This window comes from Somniosus microcephalus, chromosome 29 (assembly GCF_052327205.1).
Source record: "Somniosus microcephalus isolate GS21.2 chromosome 29, FLI_Smic_1.0, whole genome shotgun sequence".
Lineage (NCBI taxonomy): Eukaryota > Metazoa > Chordata > Chondrichthyes > Squaliformes > Somniosidae > Somniosus > Somniosus microcephalus.
Genome location: NC_141015.1, coordinates 15,458,566 through 15,474,481, shown reverse-complemented (window position 1 = coordinate 15,474,481; position 15,916 = coordinate 15,458,566). Strand labels below are relative to the sequence as shown.

At 50.4% G+C, this 15,916-nt stretch overlaps 1 protein-coding gene across 1 annotated transcript in view; it reads right to left on the bottom strand.

Moving 5' to 3' along the window:
• Positions 1-15,916, bottom strand: part of LOC147098479 (S-adenosylmethionine synthase-like) — a 66,575-nt gene that overhangs the window by 27,867 nt on the left and 22,792 nt on the right. Inside the window, exon 2 of the mRNA XM_085970225.1 lies at positions 14,266-14,343. Coding sequence (XP_085826351.1) covers positions 14,266-14,343 — 78 coding nt within the window. The remainder of the gene's footprint in view (positions 1-14,265; positions 14,344-15,916) is intronic.

Sequence of the window (15,916 nt, the reverse complement as noted above, 5' to 3'; positions counted from 1 at the left end):
AAGGTCGGTGATAGGGTGGAAGGCAGGAGAGATTAAATTACAAAAGGGATGATGGTGCAAGGCAAAAGGAGATGGTAATGGGACAAGTTAAAACAATTAATTGTAGGAAACTTAGAGCTGGCAGAGAGAGATGGCACCGACATCCTACACTTCAAAACTACTTCATTGGCTGTAAAGCGCTTTGGGACGTCCTGAGGTTTGTGAAAAGGCGCTATATAAATGCACGTCTTTCTTTTTCTGTCATTGTGGGTTGGATTCAAACCCAAATCGCAATAGAAAGTACAATGTGCCACCCTGGTGCGATGCCCAGCACCCACTGAATCTTTGTTGGATACAAAATGGTACAACGTTTAAAGAGAGGATGTTCTTTGAGTTGGTGCCCAGCCACATTCCAACCAACAGTAGAGTCACTAATATTGCATGAGGAATTTAGCAAAATTAACTAATAAGGTGAATTTTAAAAGTTTAAAACTGCTCAGAGCACCACTTGGCCTCATACCTAAGAACATAAGAAATAGAAGCAGGAGTCGGCCATTCGGCCCCTTGAGCCTGCTCCGCCATTCAATAAGATCATGGCTGATCTTCTACCTCATCTCCACTTTCCTGCACTATCCCCATATCCCTTGATTCCCTTAATATCCAAGAAATACCAGGCCTTGCTGAACTGATTCGTCGTGGTGAGCTATGGCTGCCTGTTTTCAAGCCCATCTTGCTGATTGGCCCATCCCCAGACAGGCTCAGTACCATGTCTGTCCTTGGTGCAGACACTCTCGGAGCACTGAGAGCACTGGGACTGCTGCTTAACGGTGATCTGCTGGCCTTCATTACAAGAGGATTTGAGTACAGGAGTAAAGAAGTCCTACTCCAATTATATAGGGCCTTGGTGAGACCACACCTGGAGTACTGTGTACAACTTTGGTCTCCTTACCTAAGGAAGGATATACTTACCATAGAGGGAGTGCAACGAAGGTTCACGAGATTGATTCCTGGGTTGGCGGGACTGTCGTATGAGAAGAGATTGAGTAAACTAGGCCTGTATTCGCTTGAATTCAGAAGAATGAGAGGGGATCTCATTGAAGCATACAAAATTATTACAGGACTTGATAGGGTGGATGCTGGGAGAATGTTTCCCTTGGCTGGGGAGTCTAGAACCAGGGGCCACAGCCTCAGGATAAAGGGTAGGCCATTCAGGACTGAGATGAGAAGAAATTTCTTCACACAGAGGGTGGTGAATCTTTGGAATTCTCTACCCCAGAGGGCTGTGGAGGCTCAGTCATTGGGTATATTCAAAACAGAAGTCGATAGATTTCTGACTAGTAAGGACATCAAGGGATATGGCGATAGGGCCGGTGAATGGAGTTGAGGCAGAAGATCAGCCATGATCTCATTGAATGGCGGAGCAGGCTCGAAGGGCCGAATGGCCTACTCCTGCTCCTATTTCTTTTGTTTTTATCTGGCCCAACAAATGTACAACAATAAACTCCAAGTTCAAGGCCCCAGATGCAAGATCAGCAGGGAGTTGTTACATTCTTCAGATACAAACAAAGGCCTGGGGTTGTCTCCACTATACAGAGAATTAAGCAGCATATTCTGTTACAACGCTGGCCTTTTCATCTGGAGCCTAGGTTGACTCCAGCCAGACTGATGGGATGAAGGTGCCCTCTGTCTGACGGCTGTTAAGAACCCGAATTGAAGTGTGATTGAAGGGCCAATTTTCCGGGTTTGAGGCTGGGCTCTCGCTGACTGGCCACAGATAGTGGAGGTGCTGCTCGCTATTTTCCATCTGTTAATGAAACGAAAAGTGTGGGCGACACACCGCAATTTATCCGTGTGAGTGGCCAGTGGCCTAATACCAACTCGGAAGATGCACTGCCTGAATGTCTACCCAGATCTTAGTGGGGACGAGTCCATGATACTACCTGTTACTAAGTTAACAGCTTTGCTTAGGCTCCAAGAATGGGTGACTGTAAACCAGGAAGTTCTCATTTTATGGTCTGATTGAGACGCTTCCAAACCTCTGTTGTAATCCTACTCTGGTTCTGGTCCTCCAAACTAGCCAGCCAATTATTCCCTGCCTGTCTGCACTGTGCTGGTAAATCCCATCATTGTAGTTTCATTTTTCATTTTCTGACTGGGGACTGAAAGAACATAAGAACATAAGAAATAGGAGCAGGAGTCGGCCATTCGGCCCCTCGAGCCTGCTCCACCATTCAATATGATCATTGCTGATCTTCTACCTCAACTCCACTTTCCCGCCCTATCCTCATATCTCTTGATTGTCTTAGTGTCCAAAAATCTATCGCTCTCTGCCTTGAATATACTCATCGACTGAGCATCCACAGCCCTCTGGGGTAGAGAATTCCAAAGATTCACAACCCTCTGAGTGAAGAAATTTCTCCTCATCTCAGTCCTAAATGGCCAACCTCTTATCCTGAGCCATAGTTCTAGACTCTCCAGCCAGGGGAAATGGCCTCTCGGAATCTACCTAGTCAAGCCCTCTAAGGACTTTGTACATGTCAATGAGATCGCCTCTCATTCTTCTAAACTCCAGAAAATATAGGCCCATTGTACTCAATCTCTCCTCATAGGACAACCCTTGCATCCCAGGAATCAATCTAGTGAACCTTCGTTACACCCCCTCTAAGGCAAGCATATCCTTCCTTAGGTACTGAGACCAAAACAGCGCAGTAGTGCCAACGAAAACCATCCATTAAATCCACAGATCTATAGATCTAATAGGGGACTTTCACTAGAGCTATGGAGTCTGGGTAAGCCCACCTCCATAGCATTGCTTTTTGTTCAACATCAGATGATGCCCACCTGGTGACAACCATACAGCCCTTGAGCAAGTCACTGCTTGGGACTGTCGCCCTCAACCAAAAGTTGGTGTGTAACTCGGCTCTGGTCTATAATTATTTATTGCCTTTTTCACAGGCTGGTGTCGGGAGCGGTGAGAGCGGAGGTACAGTGAGTATTTAAACTCACTTTTGCGGACTTTCTTTCACAGGCCAGTGTTGGGAGCGGTGAGAGCAGAGGTTCAGTGAGTATTTAAACTCACTTTCACGGGCTTTCTTTCACAGGCTTACCAATCTGGCAGACTGGCGGCGGCGTTCCAGAGCCACGTCACGATTCAAAACGTGACGCGGGCAGGAGGAAGCAGTTGATTGGGTAAGTACGGTCAGGTGAGTACTTATACTACTCTATAGTTTGACAGTTAAGGTTCATGGTTTATAAAGTTTAGATGGTCTTAATTTTGTGGTTATAGTTTCTAAGTTCTCTGTTGTGTAGTGGGGAGTGCTAGGAAACAAGGGCCCTTGAGTATATAATTTAATTGTAGTATAATTGGTGGCATTGATTTAATTTAAATTAATTAAAGGGTAAGTCATGGCAGCAAAGCTCGGTCCCGTGGCATGCTCTTCCTGCACTATGTGGGAAATCAGGGACACTTCCTGTGTCCCTGACGACCATGTGTGCGGGAAGTGTATCCAGCTGCAGCTACTGGCAGACCGCATTGCGGCGCTGGAGCTGTGAATGGATACATACTGGAGCTTTCACGATGCTGAGGACGTCATGGATATCACGTTTAATCAGTTGGTCACACCGCAGGTAAAGGCTGCACAGGCAGGAAGGGAATGGATGGCCGCCAGGCAGAGTAGTAGGCACAGGCAGGTAGTGCAGGGGTCCCCTGTGGCCATCCCCCTCTCAAACAGATATACCGCTTTGGATATTGTTGGGGAGGATGGCTTATCGGGGGAAGGCAGCGGCAGCCAACTTCCTGGCACCGTGGGTGGTTCTGCTGCACAGGACGGGAGGAAAAAGAGTGGGAGAGCTATAGTGATAGGGGATTCTATTGTAAGGGGAATAGATAGGCGTTTCTGCGGCCGCAAACGAGACTCCAGGATGGTATGTTGCCTCCCTGGTGCAAGGGTCAAGGATGTCTCAGAGTGGCTGCAGGGCATTCTGGAGGGGGAGGGTGAACAAACAGTTGTCGTGGTGCATATAGGTACCAACGATATAGGTAAAAAATGGGGTGAGGTCCTAAAAGCTGCATATAGGGAGTTAGGAGGTAAATTAAAAAATAGGACCTCAAAGGTAGTAATCTCAGGATTGCTACCAGTGCCACGTGCTAGTCAGAATAGAAATAGAAGGATATTTCAGATGAATATATGGCTAGAAGAATGGTGCAAGGGGGAAGGATTCAAATTCCTGGGACATTGGAACTGGTTCTGGGGGAGGTGGGACCAGTACAAACTGGACGGTTTGCACCTGGGCAGGACCGGGACCGATGTCCTAGGGGGAGTGTTTGCTAGTGCTGTTGGGGAGGGTTTAAACTCAAATGGCAGGGGGTTGGGAACCTGTGCAGGGAGACAGAGGAAAGGGAAGCAAGGATAGAAGCAAAAGACAGGAAGGAGAAAAGCAAAAGTGGAAGTCAGGGAAATCAAGGGTGTAAATCAAACATGGCCACAGTAAACAATAATTCTAAAAGGTCTAAGAGTGTTAAAAAAACCAAGCCTGAAGGCGTTGTGTCTTAATGCGAAGAGCATTCGTAATAAGTTGGATGAATTCGCTGCGCAAATAGATGTAAATGGATATGATATAATTGGGATTACGGAGACATGGTTCCAGGGTGACCAAGGCTGGGAATTCAACATCCAGAGGTATTCAATATTCAGGAAGGACAGGCAGAAAGGAAAAGGCAGTGGGGTAGCATTGCTGGTTAAAGAGGAGATTAACACAATGGTAAGGAAGGATATTAGCTCTGATGATGTGGAATCTGTATAGGTAGAGCTGAGAAATACCAAGGGGCAGAAAACGTTAGTGGGAGTTGTATATAGACCCCCAAACAGTAATGCTGAGGTTGGGGATGGTATTAAACGGGAAATTAGAGATGCGTGCAATAAGGGCACAGCAGTTACCATGGGTGACTTTAATCTACATATAGATTGGTCTAACCAAATTAGTAACAATACTGTGGAACAGAAATTCCTAGAGTGTATACGGGATGGTTTCCTGGTCCAATATGTCGAGGAACCAACTAGAAATCAGGCCATCTCAGACTGGGTATTATGTAATGAGAAAGGATTAATTAGCAATCTTGTTGTGCAAGGCCCCTTGGGGAGGAGCGATCATAATATGATAGAATTCTTCATTAAGATGGAGAGTGAAGTAGTTGATTCAGAGACTTGGGTACTGAATTTAAATAAAGGCAACTACGATGGAATGAGGCGCGAGTTGGCTAGGATGGATTGGGGAATGTTACTTAAAGGGTTGACGGTGAATAGGCAATGACTAACATTTAAAGATCGCATGGATGAACTATAGGATTTGTTCAGCCCTGTTTGGCATAAAAATAAAACAAGAAAGGTGACTCAACATAGGCTAACAAGAGAAATTAGGGATAGCATAAGATCCAAGGAGAGGACATATAAATTAGCCAGAAAAAGCAGCAAACCTGAGGATTGGGTGCAGTTTAGGATTCAGCAAAGGAGGACAAAGGGATTAATTAAGAGGGGGAAATAGAGTATGAGAGTAAGCTTGCAGGGAACATAAAAACTGACTGTAAAAGCTTCTATAGATGTGTGAAGAGAAAAAGATTGGTAAAGTCAAGCGTAGGTCCCTTGCAGTCAGAATCAGGGGAATTTATAATGGGGAACAAAGACATGGCAGACCAATTAAATACATACTTTGGTTCTGTCTTCACAAAGGAGGACACAAATAAACTCCCAGAGATGTCGGGGAACATTGGTTCTAATGAGAGAGAGTAACTGAATGAAATCAGTATTTGTAGGTGTGGTAAACCACGTTCACTATCGTATCACTGTTAGTAGTTAGCACTGTTCACCACTGTTCGTTATAACTGTATCACTGACCACTATTGTATCACGGTACGAGGTCGCCTCTTGCCACACTGCTATACCTGGGATGACCACTGCCGACTCCGCCTTGGCTCCACCCACCAGGCCAGGTATAAAGGTGAGCGACTGGCTGGTATTCCTCCTGCTTGGATCGGATCACCCACGAGAGTGGGCTCTGTTATTTAGTCATTAAAAACCTTTAGTCACCTTCGTAACTCTTCGCCTTTTATTGGAGGAATTGATAGGTATATCAATTTTATTGACTAAATTTAATGATGTCCGACAACGAGTCACAACCGGCGGAGGAGCCACCAGCGCAGCTCCCAGGAGCACAGCCACACCAGCCAGCTTGGCTGCGAGCCCTCAGACCGCTGTACCTGGACCTGAACCCACGAGCAGCAAACTCAGCCGCAGACTTTAAACACTGGCTGGTCTGCTTCGAATCATACCTGAGAGAATCCAGCGTCCCTCAGGCATCCAAACTAAGTGTCCTGCAGGCACAACTGAGCCCGAGAGTATACACTCTCATCGAGGACATGACTACCTACGAGACCGCCATCAACCTGCTGAAACAGAAGTACCGGACCCCGGTAAACTACATGTACGCTAGGCACCTCCTAAGATCACGGCCGCAACAGCCAGGAGAATCAGTAGCCGAATTCTCACAGGCGCTATATGCACTCGCCAGGAACTGTGACTTTAAATCGGTGTCGGCAGCCGAAAATACTGAAGATAATATCCGCGACGCATTCCTGAAAGGCCTACGGTCCGAGTACTCACGGCAAAGACTGCTGGAAGCTAAAGACCTCAGCATGGAAAAAGCTGAAGCCCTCGCTATCTCCCTGGAAGTGGCCCACCAAGATCAGGAAGCATTCACCAGGTACTGCTCGCGACCCTGGGACTCGGGCCCGACCCCTACCACAGCACCCTTCCCAGCGCCGCCCCCGGGACCTACCTCTGCGTCGGCGTCCCGGACCCGACCGGCCCCGCCACCCCTGGCACCGGCCCCGACATCGGGCATCCGCGATCGGGCCGCCGGCTGTTTTTTTTGTGGCCAGGAGAAGCACCCGAGGTCGCGCTGCCCAGCCAAGAACTCCATATGCAAAACCTGCCTGAAGAAAGGCCACTTCTCCAAGGCCTGCAGGAGCGGATCCTCAGAGGCCAGCAGTGCCGCATGCGAACTATGGGGGCGGCCATCTTCGTTTAGGGCAACTGAGGCCAGCATCCCCACACATGAGTCATGGGGGCGGCCATCTTTGTTTAGGGCAACTGAGGCCAGCATCCCCACACATGAGTCATGGGGGCGGCCATCTTTGATTAAGGCAACCGACCCCAATAGTGCCTCATGTGAGCTACGGGGGCAGCCATCTTCTCCGTCATTCTGCCCTACCTCGTGGGAGACGCCATTTTACTCACCACGCCCGACCGCCTCGCCCGCAGATGACAACGACTCGCTCAGCTACACACTAGCTTCCGTCACCCTGGACCAAGCCCGCCCGCACCATCTGTCCAAGTCAATGATGGACATCAAAGTGAACGGCCACGCCACGACCTGCCTGTTCGACAACGGAAGCACGGAGAGCTTCATCCACCCAGACACGGTGAGCCACTACTCCCTCTCTGTCCTACCAACGCGCAGCCGAATCTCGATGGCATCGAGGTCCCACGCCACGGACATCAGCGGCTACTGTGTCGTGACCCTGTCGGTTAAGGGCACGGAGTATAAAAACTTTAAACTCCTCGTCCTCCCCCACCTCTGCGCTGCCGTCCTACTAGGGCTGGACTTCCAATCCCACCTCCAAAGCGTAACCCTAGCATACGGTGGACCCCTCCCCCCACTCACAGTCAACAACCAGCAAACGTTAAACCGCCCACCGCGTAACACCTGCAGCCTCTCCACCCTCAAGGTCCCGCCACCCTCTCTGTTTGCTAACCTTACCCCTGACTGCAAACCCGTCGCTACCAAGAGCAGGCGGTATAGCGCCGGGGACAGAGCCTTCATTAGCTCTGAGGTGCGGCGCCTCCTGAAAGAGGGCATTATCGAGGGGAGCAGCAGCCCCTGGCGTGCCCAGGTCGTAGTCGTAAAGACCGGCGATAAAAACCGCCTGGTCATCGACTACAGCCAGACCATAAACAGATATACCCAGCTGGACGCATACCCCCTCCCCCGCATATCTGACATGGTCAATCAGATTGCACAGTATAAAGTATTCTCGACCATCGACCTGAAGTCGGCCTACCACCAACTCCCTATCCACCCTGAGGACCGCCAGTATACCGCCTTCGAGGCGAATGGGCGCCTATACCACTTCCTTAGGGTCCCCTTCGGTGTCACTAATGGGGTCTCGATCTTCCAAAGGGAGATGGACCAGATGGTTGACCAGAACGAACTGCAGGCTACATTCCCCTACCTAGATAACGTCACTATCTGCGGCCGCGACCGGCAGGAACATGACGCGAATCTGGAGAAATTCCTCCGTACGGCCCAACGGCTGAACCTCACCTACAATAAGGAGAAATGCGTGTTTAACACCACGCGCCTTGCCATCCTCGGCTGCGTAGTGGAGAACGGAATCATCGGCCCCGACCCAGAAAGAATGCGCCCCCTCATGGAGCTACCCCTCCCCCACTGCCCTAAAGCACTTAGGAGAACCCTGGGGCTTTTCGCCTACTATGCCCAATGGGTACCCAATTACGCGGACAAAGCCAGACCCCTCCTGAAAGCCACTTCCTTCCCCCTCACGGAGGAGGCATGTGCGGCCTTCTCCCTCATTAAGGGAGACATAGCCAAGGCCACGATGCACGCAGTGGACGAGTCCATCCCCTTCCAGGTGGAGAGCGACGCATCCGACTTCGCCTTAGCCGCCACCCTAAACCAGGAGGGGAGGCCAGTGGCCTTCTTCTCAAGGACCCTACAGGGCCCCGAGATCCGACATTCGTCGGTCGAGAAAGAGGCCCAGGCGATCGTGGAGGCAGTACGGCGCTGGAGGCACTACCTGGCAGGCAAACGATTTACCCTCCTCACCGACCAGCGTTCGGTGGCTTTCATGTTTAATAACAAGCTGAAGGGCAAAATCAAGAATGACAAGATTTTGAGATGGAGAATCGAGCTCTCCACCTACGATTATGAGATCTTGTACCGGCCAGGCAAGCTGAACGAATCCCCTGATGCCCTTTCACGAATGACATGCGCCAGCGCGCATATCGATAGGCTTCAGACCCTCCACGACCAGCTCTGCCACCCCGGAGTCACCAGACTCTACCATTTCATTAAGGCCCGCAACCTGACCTACTCCATCGAGGAGGTCAGGACCATGACCAGGAACTGCCAGACCTGTGCGGAGTGCAAACCGCACTTCTATAGGCCGGACCGAGCAAGCCTGATCAAGGCCACCCGCCCCTTCGAGCGCCTGAGCATCGACTTTAAGGGGCCCCTCCCGTCCTCTGACCGTAATGTGTACTTCCTCAACATCGTTGATGAGTACTCCCGTTTCCCCTTTGCCTTCCCCTGCCCCGACATGACCAGTAGCACGGTCATTAAGTGCCTGAATGCCCTCTTCGCCTTGTTCGGGTTCCCGAACTATATACACAGCGACCGGGGCTCCTCCTTCATGAGCGAGGAACTCCGGCAATACCTCCTAGAGAGAGGTATTGCAGCAAGCAGGACCACCAGCTACAACCCCAGAGGTAACGGTCAGGTGGAAAGAGAGAACGCGACGGTATGGAAGGCCGTCCTCTTAGCCTTAAAGTCTAAGGGCCTCCCAACCTCCCGCTGGCAAGAAGTCCTCCCGACAGCGCTGCACTCCATCCGGTCATTACTTTGCACGGCCACTAACACCACCCCCCATGAACGAATGTTCGTTTTCCCCAGGAAGTCGACTACGGGAACCACTCTACCAACCTGGCTGACCGCCCCGGGGCCGGTCTGGCTGTGGAAACACGTGAGGGCCCATAAAACGGACCCCCTGGTCGAGAGGGTGAACCTCCTGCACGCCAACCCCCAGTACGCCTACGTGGCGTACCCAGACGGGCGGGAGGACACTGTCTCCCTACGAGACCTCGCACCCTCAGCCGATCCGGAAACACCGCCACCACCCCCCCCAACCTCAGCCAAGGTAGACGGCATGCCGGAACCCCACGAGCCCTTGCCGACCACGCAAACACCAGCATCAACACCGGATAAGGCACCAGCACCGGATAAGGCAACACCACCGCTGCGGCGATCGGAGAGGCTTACGAAGCCTACGGACAGACTGACCTACCAGAATTGGTAGTACACTTCACCCCGCCGGACTTAATTCTAAACAAGGGGTGAATGTGGTAAACCACGTTCACTATCGTATCACTGTTAGTAGTTAGCACTGTTCACCACTGTTCGTTATAACTGTATCACTGACCACTATTGTATCACGGTACGAGGTCGCCTCTTGCCACACTGCTATACCTGGGATGACCACTGCCGACTCCGCCTTGGCTCCACCCACCAGGCCAGGTATAAAGGTGAGCGACTGGCTGGTATTCCTCCTGCTTGGATCGGATCACCCACGAGAGTGGGCTCTGTTATTTAGTCAATAAAAACCTTTAGTCACCTTCGTAACTCTTCGCCTTTTATTGGAGGAATTGATAGGTATATCAGTAGGGAAATGGTGTTAGGGAAATTGACGGGATTGAAGGCCGATAAATCCCCAGGGCCTGATAATCTACATCCTAGGGTACTTAAAGAAGTGGCCCTAGAAATAGTAGATGCATTGCTGGTCATCTTCCAAAATTCTATAGGCTCTGGAACATTTCCCATGGATTGGAGGGTACCTAATGTAACCCCACTATTTAAAAAAGGTGGTAGAGAAAAAACGGGGAATTATAGACCGGTAAGCCTGACATCAGTAGTGGGGAAAATGCTAGAGTCCATTATAAAAGATGTAATAGCAGAGCACTTGGAAAACAATGACAGGATCGGACAAAGTCAACATGGATTTACAAAAGGTAAATCATGCTTGACTAATCTACTGGAATTTTTTGAGGATGTAACTGGTAGAATAGATAAGGGAGAACCAGTGGATGTGGTGTATTTGGACTTTCAGAAGGCAGTGACTAGTGGGGTACCACAGGGATCAGTGCTAGGACCCCAGTTATTCACAATATATATTAATGATCTAGACGAGGAAACTAGATGTAATATCTCCAAGTTTGCAGATGACACAAAGCTGGGTGGGCATGTGTGCTGTGAGGAGGATGCAGAGAAACTCCAGTATGATTTGGACAGGTTGGGCGATTGGGCAGATGCATAGCAGATGCAGTATATTGTTGATAAATGCGTGGTTATCCACTTTGGTGGCAAAAACAGGAAGGCAGGTTATTATCTGAACTGCAACAGATTGGAAAAAGGGGAAGTGCAACGAGACCTGGGTGTCCTTGTGCACCAGTCGCTGAAGGTAAGCATGCAGGTGCAGCAGGCGGCTAAGAAGGCAAATGGTATGCTGGCCTTCATAGCGAGAGGATTCGAATACAGGAGTAAGGATGTCTTGCTGCAGTTGTACAGGGCCTTGGTGAGACCACACCTTGAGTATTGTGTGCAATTTTGGTCGCCTGATCTGAGGAAGGATGTTCTTGCCATGGAGGGAGTGCAGCGAAGGTTCACCAGACTGATACCTGGGATGGCAGGAATGACGTATGAAGAGAGATTGGGTCGATTATGCTTATATTCGCTAGAGTTTAGAAGAATCAGAGGGGATCTCATCGAAACTTATAAAATTCTAACAGGACTAGACAGACTAGATGCAGGAAGGCTGTTCCCGATGGCGGGGGAGTCCAGAACCAGGGGTCACAGTCCAAGGATAAGGGGTAAGCCATTTAGGACTGAGATTAGGAGGAATTTCTTCACCCAGAGAGTGGTGAAACTGTGGAATTCTCTACCACAGAAGACAGTAGAGGCCAATTAATTAAATATATTCAAGAAGGAGTTAGCTATATTTCTTAAGGCTAAGATGATCAAGGGATATGGGGAGAAAGCAGGGACAGGGTACTGAATTTGGATGATCAGCCATGATCGCATTGAATGGCGGAGCAGGCTCGAGGGACCGAATGGCCTACTCCTGCTCCTACCTTCTATGTTTCTATGCTTGCTGCCTGTATCTGCCATGCTATTCCTTCTGATTGGTTAAATTCTGTAGAGTCTTTGTTTTGCTGCTTTCTAATTGGTTATTCTCTGATTTGGTAATCTCATCAATCACATTGCACAAACGGCAATCAATCACATTCCATTATCACCCACATTCTATAAAAGTTGACCAGTTCCAATCACCAATCCTCCGCCATACTCTCAGATCCAGGGCAAGCCCAGTGACGACTTTTTTAAAGGTTACAAGATCCCAAGGGGTACAGATAAACGCGATCGATCAGGGGAACTGACTTGAGTTTAGGCGAGGGAAGTTAAACAGTTTAGATGAAAGTACTTCACACAAGGGTGGTGAATGTGCGACACAGGCTGCCCCGGAACGTTTTGCGTTTTCAGGGAGGCCAGAGGGACGCCAGCCCTCTCACCCAGCTCAAGGCCTCTGTCACGGTATGTTGTGGCCCAGCCTCAAGCCTTGAACCTTTGCAATGATCTCCTGACCCGATGCAGTCTCAGCCTCAACATCCTGTCTCCTGGTCTGGGGCAGCTCAACCGCACTCTGTTTAAAGAGGGGATCAAGCTAGCCCGAGCCTTCCTGAGGTAAGGTTTCTGGTTACAGCACTCCATTGTCAGGGCAATGTAATTGAAATGTAAGGTGTATCATTTATATATAGTACATTAATTAAGTCATACAGATATACTGCTGTATTCATGTACAGAGTATTAAAGCCATGTTCTTAGCTAGACTGGAAATCAAAGGCTTGACCTCTGACCCTCCCCCAGCTTTGTGTGCCATGGGATTGGCCAGTCAAACTGCCAATCAAATCAGAAATTTACCCCACCCACAGCACCCACATGACTGATCAGTCAAACCCCTGCTCTACTGAGTGACAAAGTAATCATTCTAACATATAGGCCTAGAAATTCAGTTTGGGGCGGCCAGCTCGCTCGCGCCCAGAAAGTACCGCTGCGCGCGGAGCCACTTGCGCCTGCCGGAAATTCAGTTTCAGCGCCCCAACTCGAAGGCGGCCGCTATTCAAGGGTTTCGGTGCCCCCGCTTGGGGCGCTGAAACTGAATATCGGCGCGCTAGGTGCCGCAGCGCCACCCGCTGCGGAGCGGCAGGCTGCGGTACTGCAGGCCTTCCTCCCTCTCTTAAGGGGGAGGTGCCTGCAACAGCGAGATCGCCGCTCGCTAGTGCCGGCAAATGAGCCCGGCACCACGGAGAAGTGCCGGGCTCCCGGAAAACAGCCGGCAATGCCGTGGGGGGGGGTGGAGGAGGCCGGGGAAGGAGCTGCGGGCAGGCGGCCGCCGAAAAAGCGGCCGACCGCACCTCCGCCTTAACTCGCCCCACTAACGCTACAGGACGGCCCCGTTTTCTGATCGCTGTTTGCGGCCGCTGCGGAAGAGGCGGCCGCAACTAAATATGGCAGTCGGGCCGGTAGCGGGGCACTGCGCACACCGATGACGTCATCGGTGGTGGCGCAAAGCTACTGGCTAACGCCGCCATTACCGCAGCGCTGAATATCGGCGAAAGCTCAGCAAGTGGCGCAAAAGCCCTCTTTGGGTGAAAACTGGGCGCAAAGCCGACTGAATTTCTAGCCCATAATGTCTCAATGTATACGAGAATAACTTTAATGAGCATCTAGTGTCTCAAGCTGATGTGATGGGCAGGACGCACCATTCGGCCAGCTGGTTTATCTTGGTCTAAGTCCTTCATTCAAATCTGAATTCAAATCTGCATTCCCAAAAGCTGTGTGTTATGAATTTACATAATATTTACAGCACAGAAACAGACCATTCGGCCCAACAGGTCTGTGCCGGTGTTTATGCTCCACATGAGTCTCCTCCCACCCCTCTTTAATCTCACCCCACCAGCATATCCTTCTATTCCTTTCTCCCTCATGTACTTATCGAGCTTGCACTTAAATGCATCTTTACTATTCGCCTCAACCACTCCCTGTGGCAGCGAGTTCCACATTCTAACCACTCTCTGGGTAAAGAAGCTTCTCCTGAATACCTTATTGGATTTATTAGTGACTATCTTAGATTCGTGACTCTTAGTTCTGGTCTCCCTCACAAGTGGAAACATCTTCTCTGTGTCTACCCTATCAAACCCCTTCATGATTTGAAAGACCTTCTCTTCTCTACAGAATAGAATATTTAACCTCTGTTGTGCTGAATTTAATTTAATAGCATCGCGCTAATATAACATTTATCCAAAATCCTTCCTGGGTCAAACAGTCAAGCATCTGAAACCACCACACTGTTCTAGACTGATGATGAAGCAACTCACTCACCACATGCTACCTTGGCGTCAGGGTCCTGCTTTAGATGGGCATCCAACACGGCATCACTGATCTGATCACAGATTTTATCTGAAGAAGAGAAAATGGCATTAACATCAGCAACAACTTGAATTTGCATAAGTACCTTTAACAATGGAACATCCCAAGGTGCTTCACGGATGGGTGTAGGACATGGAATTCGACCCTGAGCCAGGAAAAGGGAGATTAGGAGAGCAGGCAGAAATCTCGGGCGAAGCGATGGACTTAGAAATAATATTGGAAGAAGAAGACTTGGAGGGGTCTGGGGGACAACATCAGACCTGCATACCCCAGTCTATTGTACCAGAGCACCTGATCCCCTCTGTAGCTGCCTGCCTGAGGGTCCCGTGTACTCGGGTTTCTGAGGTCCCATGTACTCGGGTTCCTGAGGTCCCGTGTACTCGGGTTTCTGAGGTCCCATGTACTCGGGTTCCTGAGGTCCCGTGTACTCGGGTTTCTGAGGTCCCATGTACTCGGGTTCCTGAGGTCCCGTGTACTCGGGTTTCTGAGGTCCCATGTACTCGGGTTCCTGAGGTCCCGTGTACTCGGGTTCCTGAGGTCCCGTGTACTCGGGTTTCTGAGGTCCCATGTACTCGGGTTCCTGAGGTCCCGTGTACTCGGGTTTCTGAGGTCCCGTGTACTTGGGTTCCTGAGGTCCCGTGTTGTGGTGTATGTAACCTGTTCCACCTTAAGAGAACTTAAGCCTGTTCCACCTTAAGAGATGTACTACTTTCTCTGGCTGCTGTATACGTAATACTGGTGGTGACCACCGGTATATAAGTACTGTGTAGTGATATTGTATTTAGTATAGTCCTGACCTCCAACTAGTAAAGACCTGTTGAAACTTTATTCTTGTAGTCTGTGTCAGTAATTAATCTTAATACAACTGGAACACACAGACTTAACAGTGGCGACGAGTCCGATTCTTACCCTGCGGCAGTTTATATCCACGGCGGCTTCGTCCACAGAACAGGCGTCGAAGAGAGGCATCCACCCTCATCACCCTGCTGGAAGACACATCGCGCGGCAGGCATCGAGAACCCGGAGTGCAGAAGACATCCTGAACTCGAAGCCTCCATCAGCGGCAGTCAGCTATCTTCTTTCTACCTCGGTGGTGGGTAAGCCGGTCAGCGACGCGAGCAGAAAGTCGGCCGCGTTGGCTGTACAGACGGGGGGAGGAAGACGGAGGAATAAGGGCGGTGAGATCGATCGCGACCGGAGATAAGGGCCGGGTCGCATTCGGGCCAAAAGGCGCAACGCGGGGACATCGATCGCGGCTGGTGATAAGGGCCGGGCCGCTTTCGGGCCAAAAAGGCGCAGCGTCTGGGGCGACTGAAGGTGCGAGAGCCGCGGTGAAGACGAACGCAGCCGGTGCTAATAACCAGGCTGCAAGAAGGGCTGCGAGGCACGACATCGGGGAAGCGTGAATGCCCGAGGGAGCCGCGGTGAAGCGGAGACAGCGTCGGGGGAGTTACTAACCGCTGGGAAAGGGGAGCAGCAGCGGCACGCCAAACGCCATTGCAGCCAGTGGGTGAAGACCGCCAAGCGCGGGAAAACCGCCATTTTGTAGGCGGAGGACGAAGACAAGAGCGGGAAGCCGCCATCTTGGGATAAAATTTAAAAA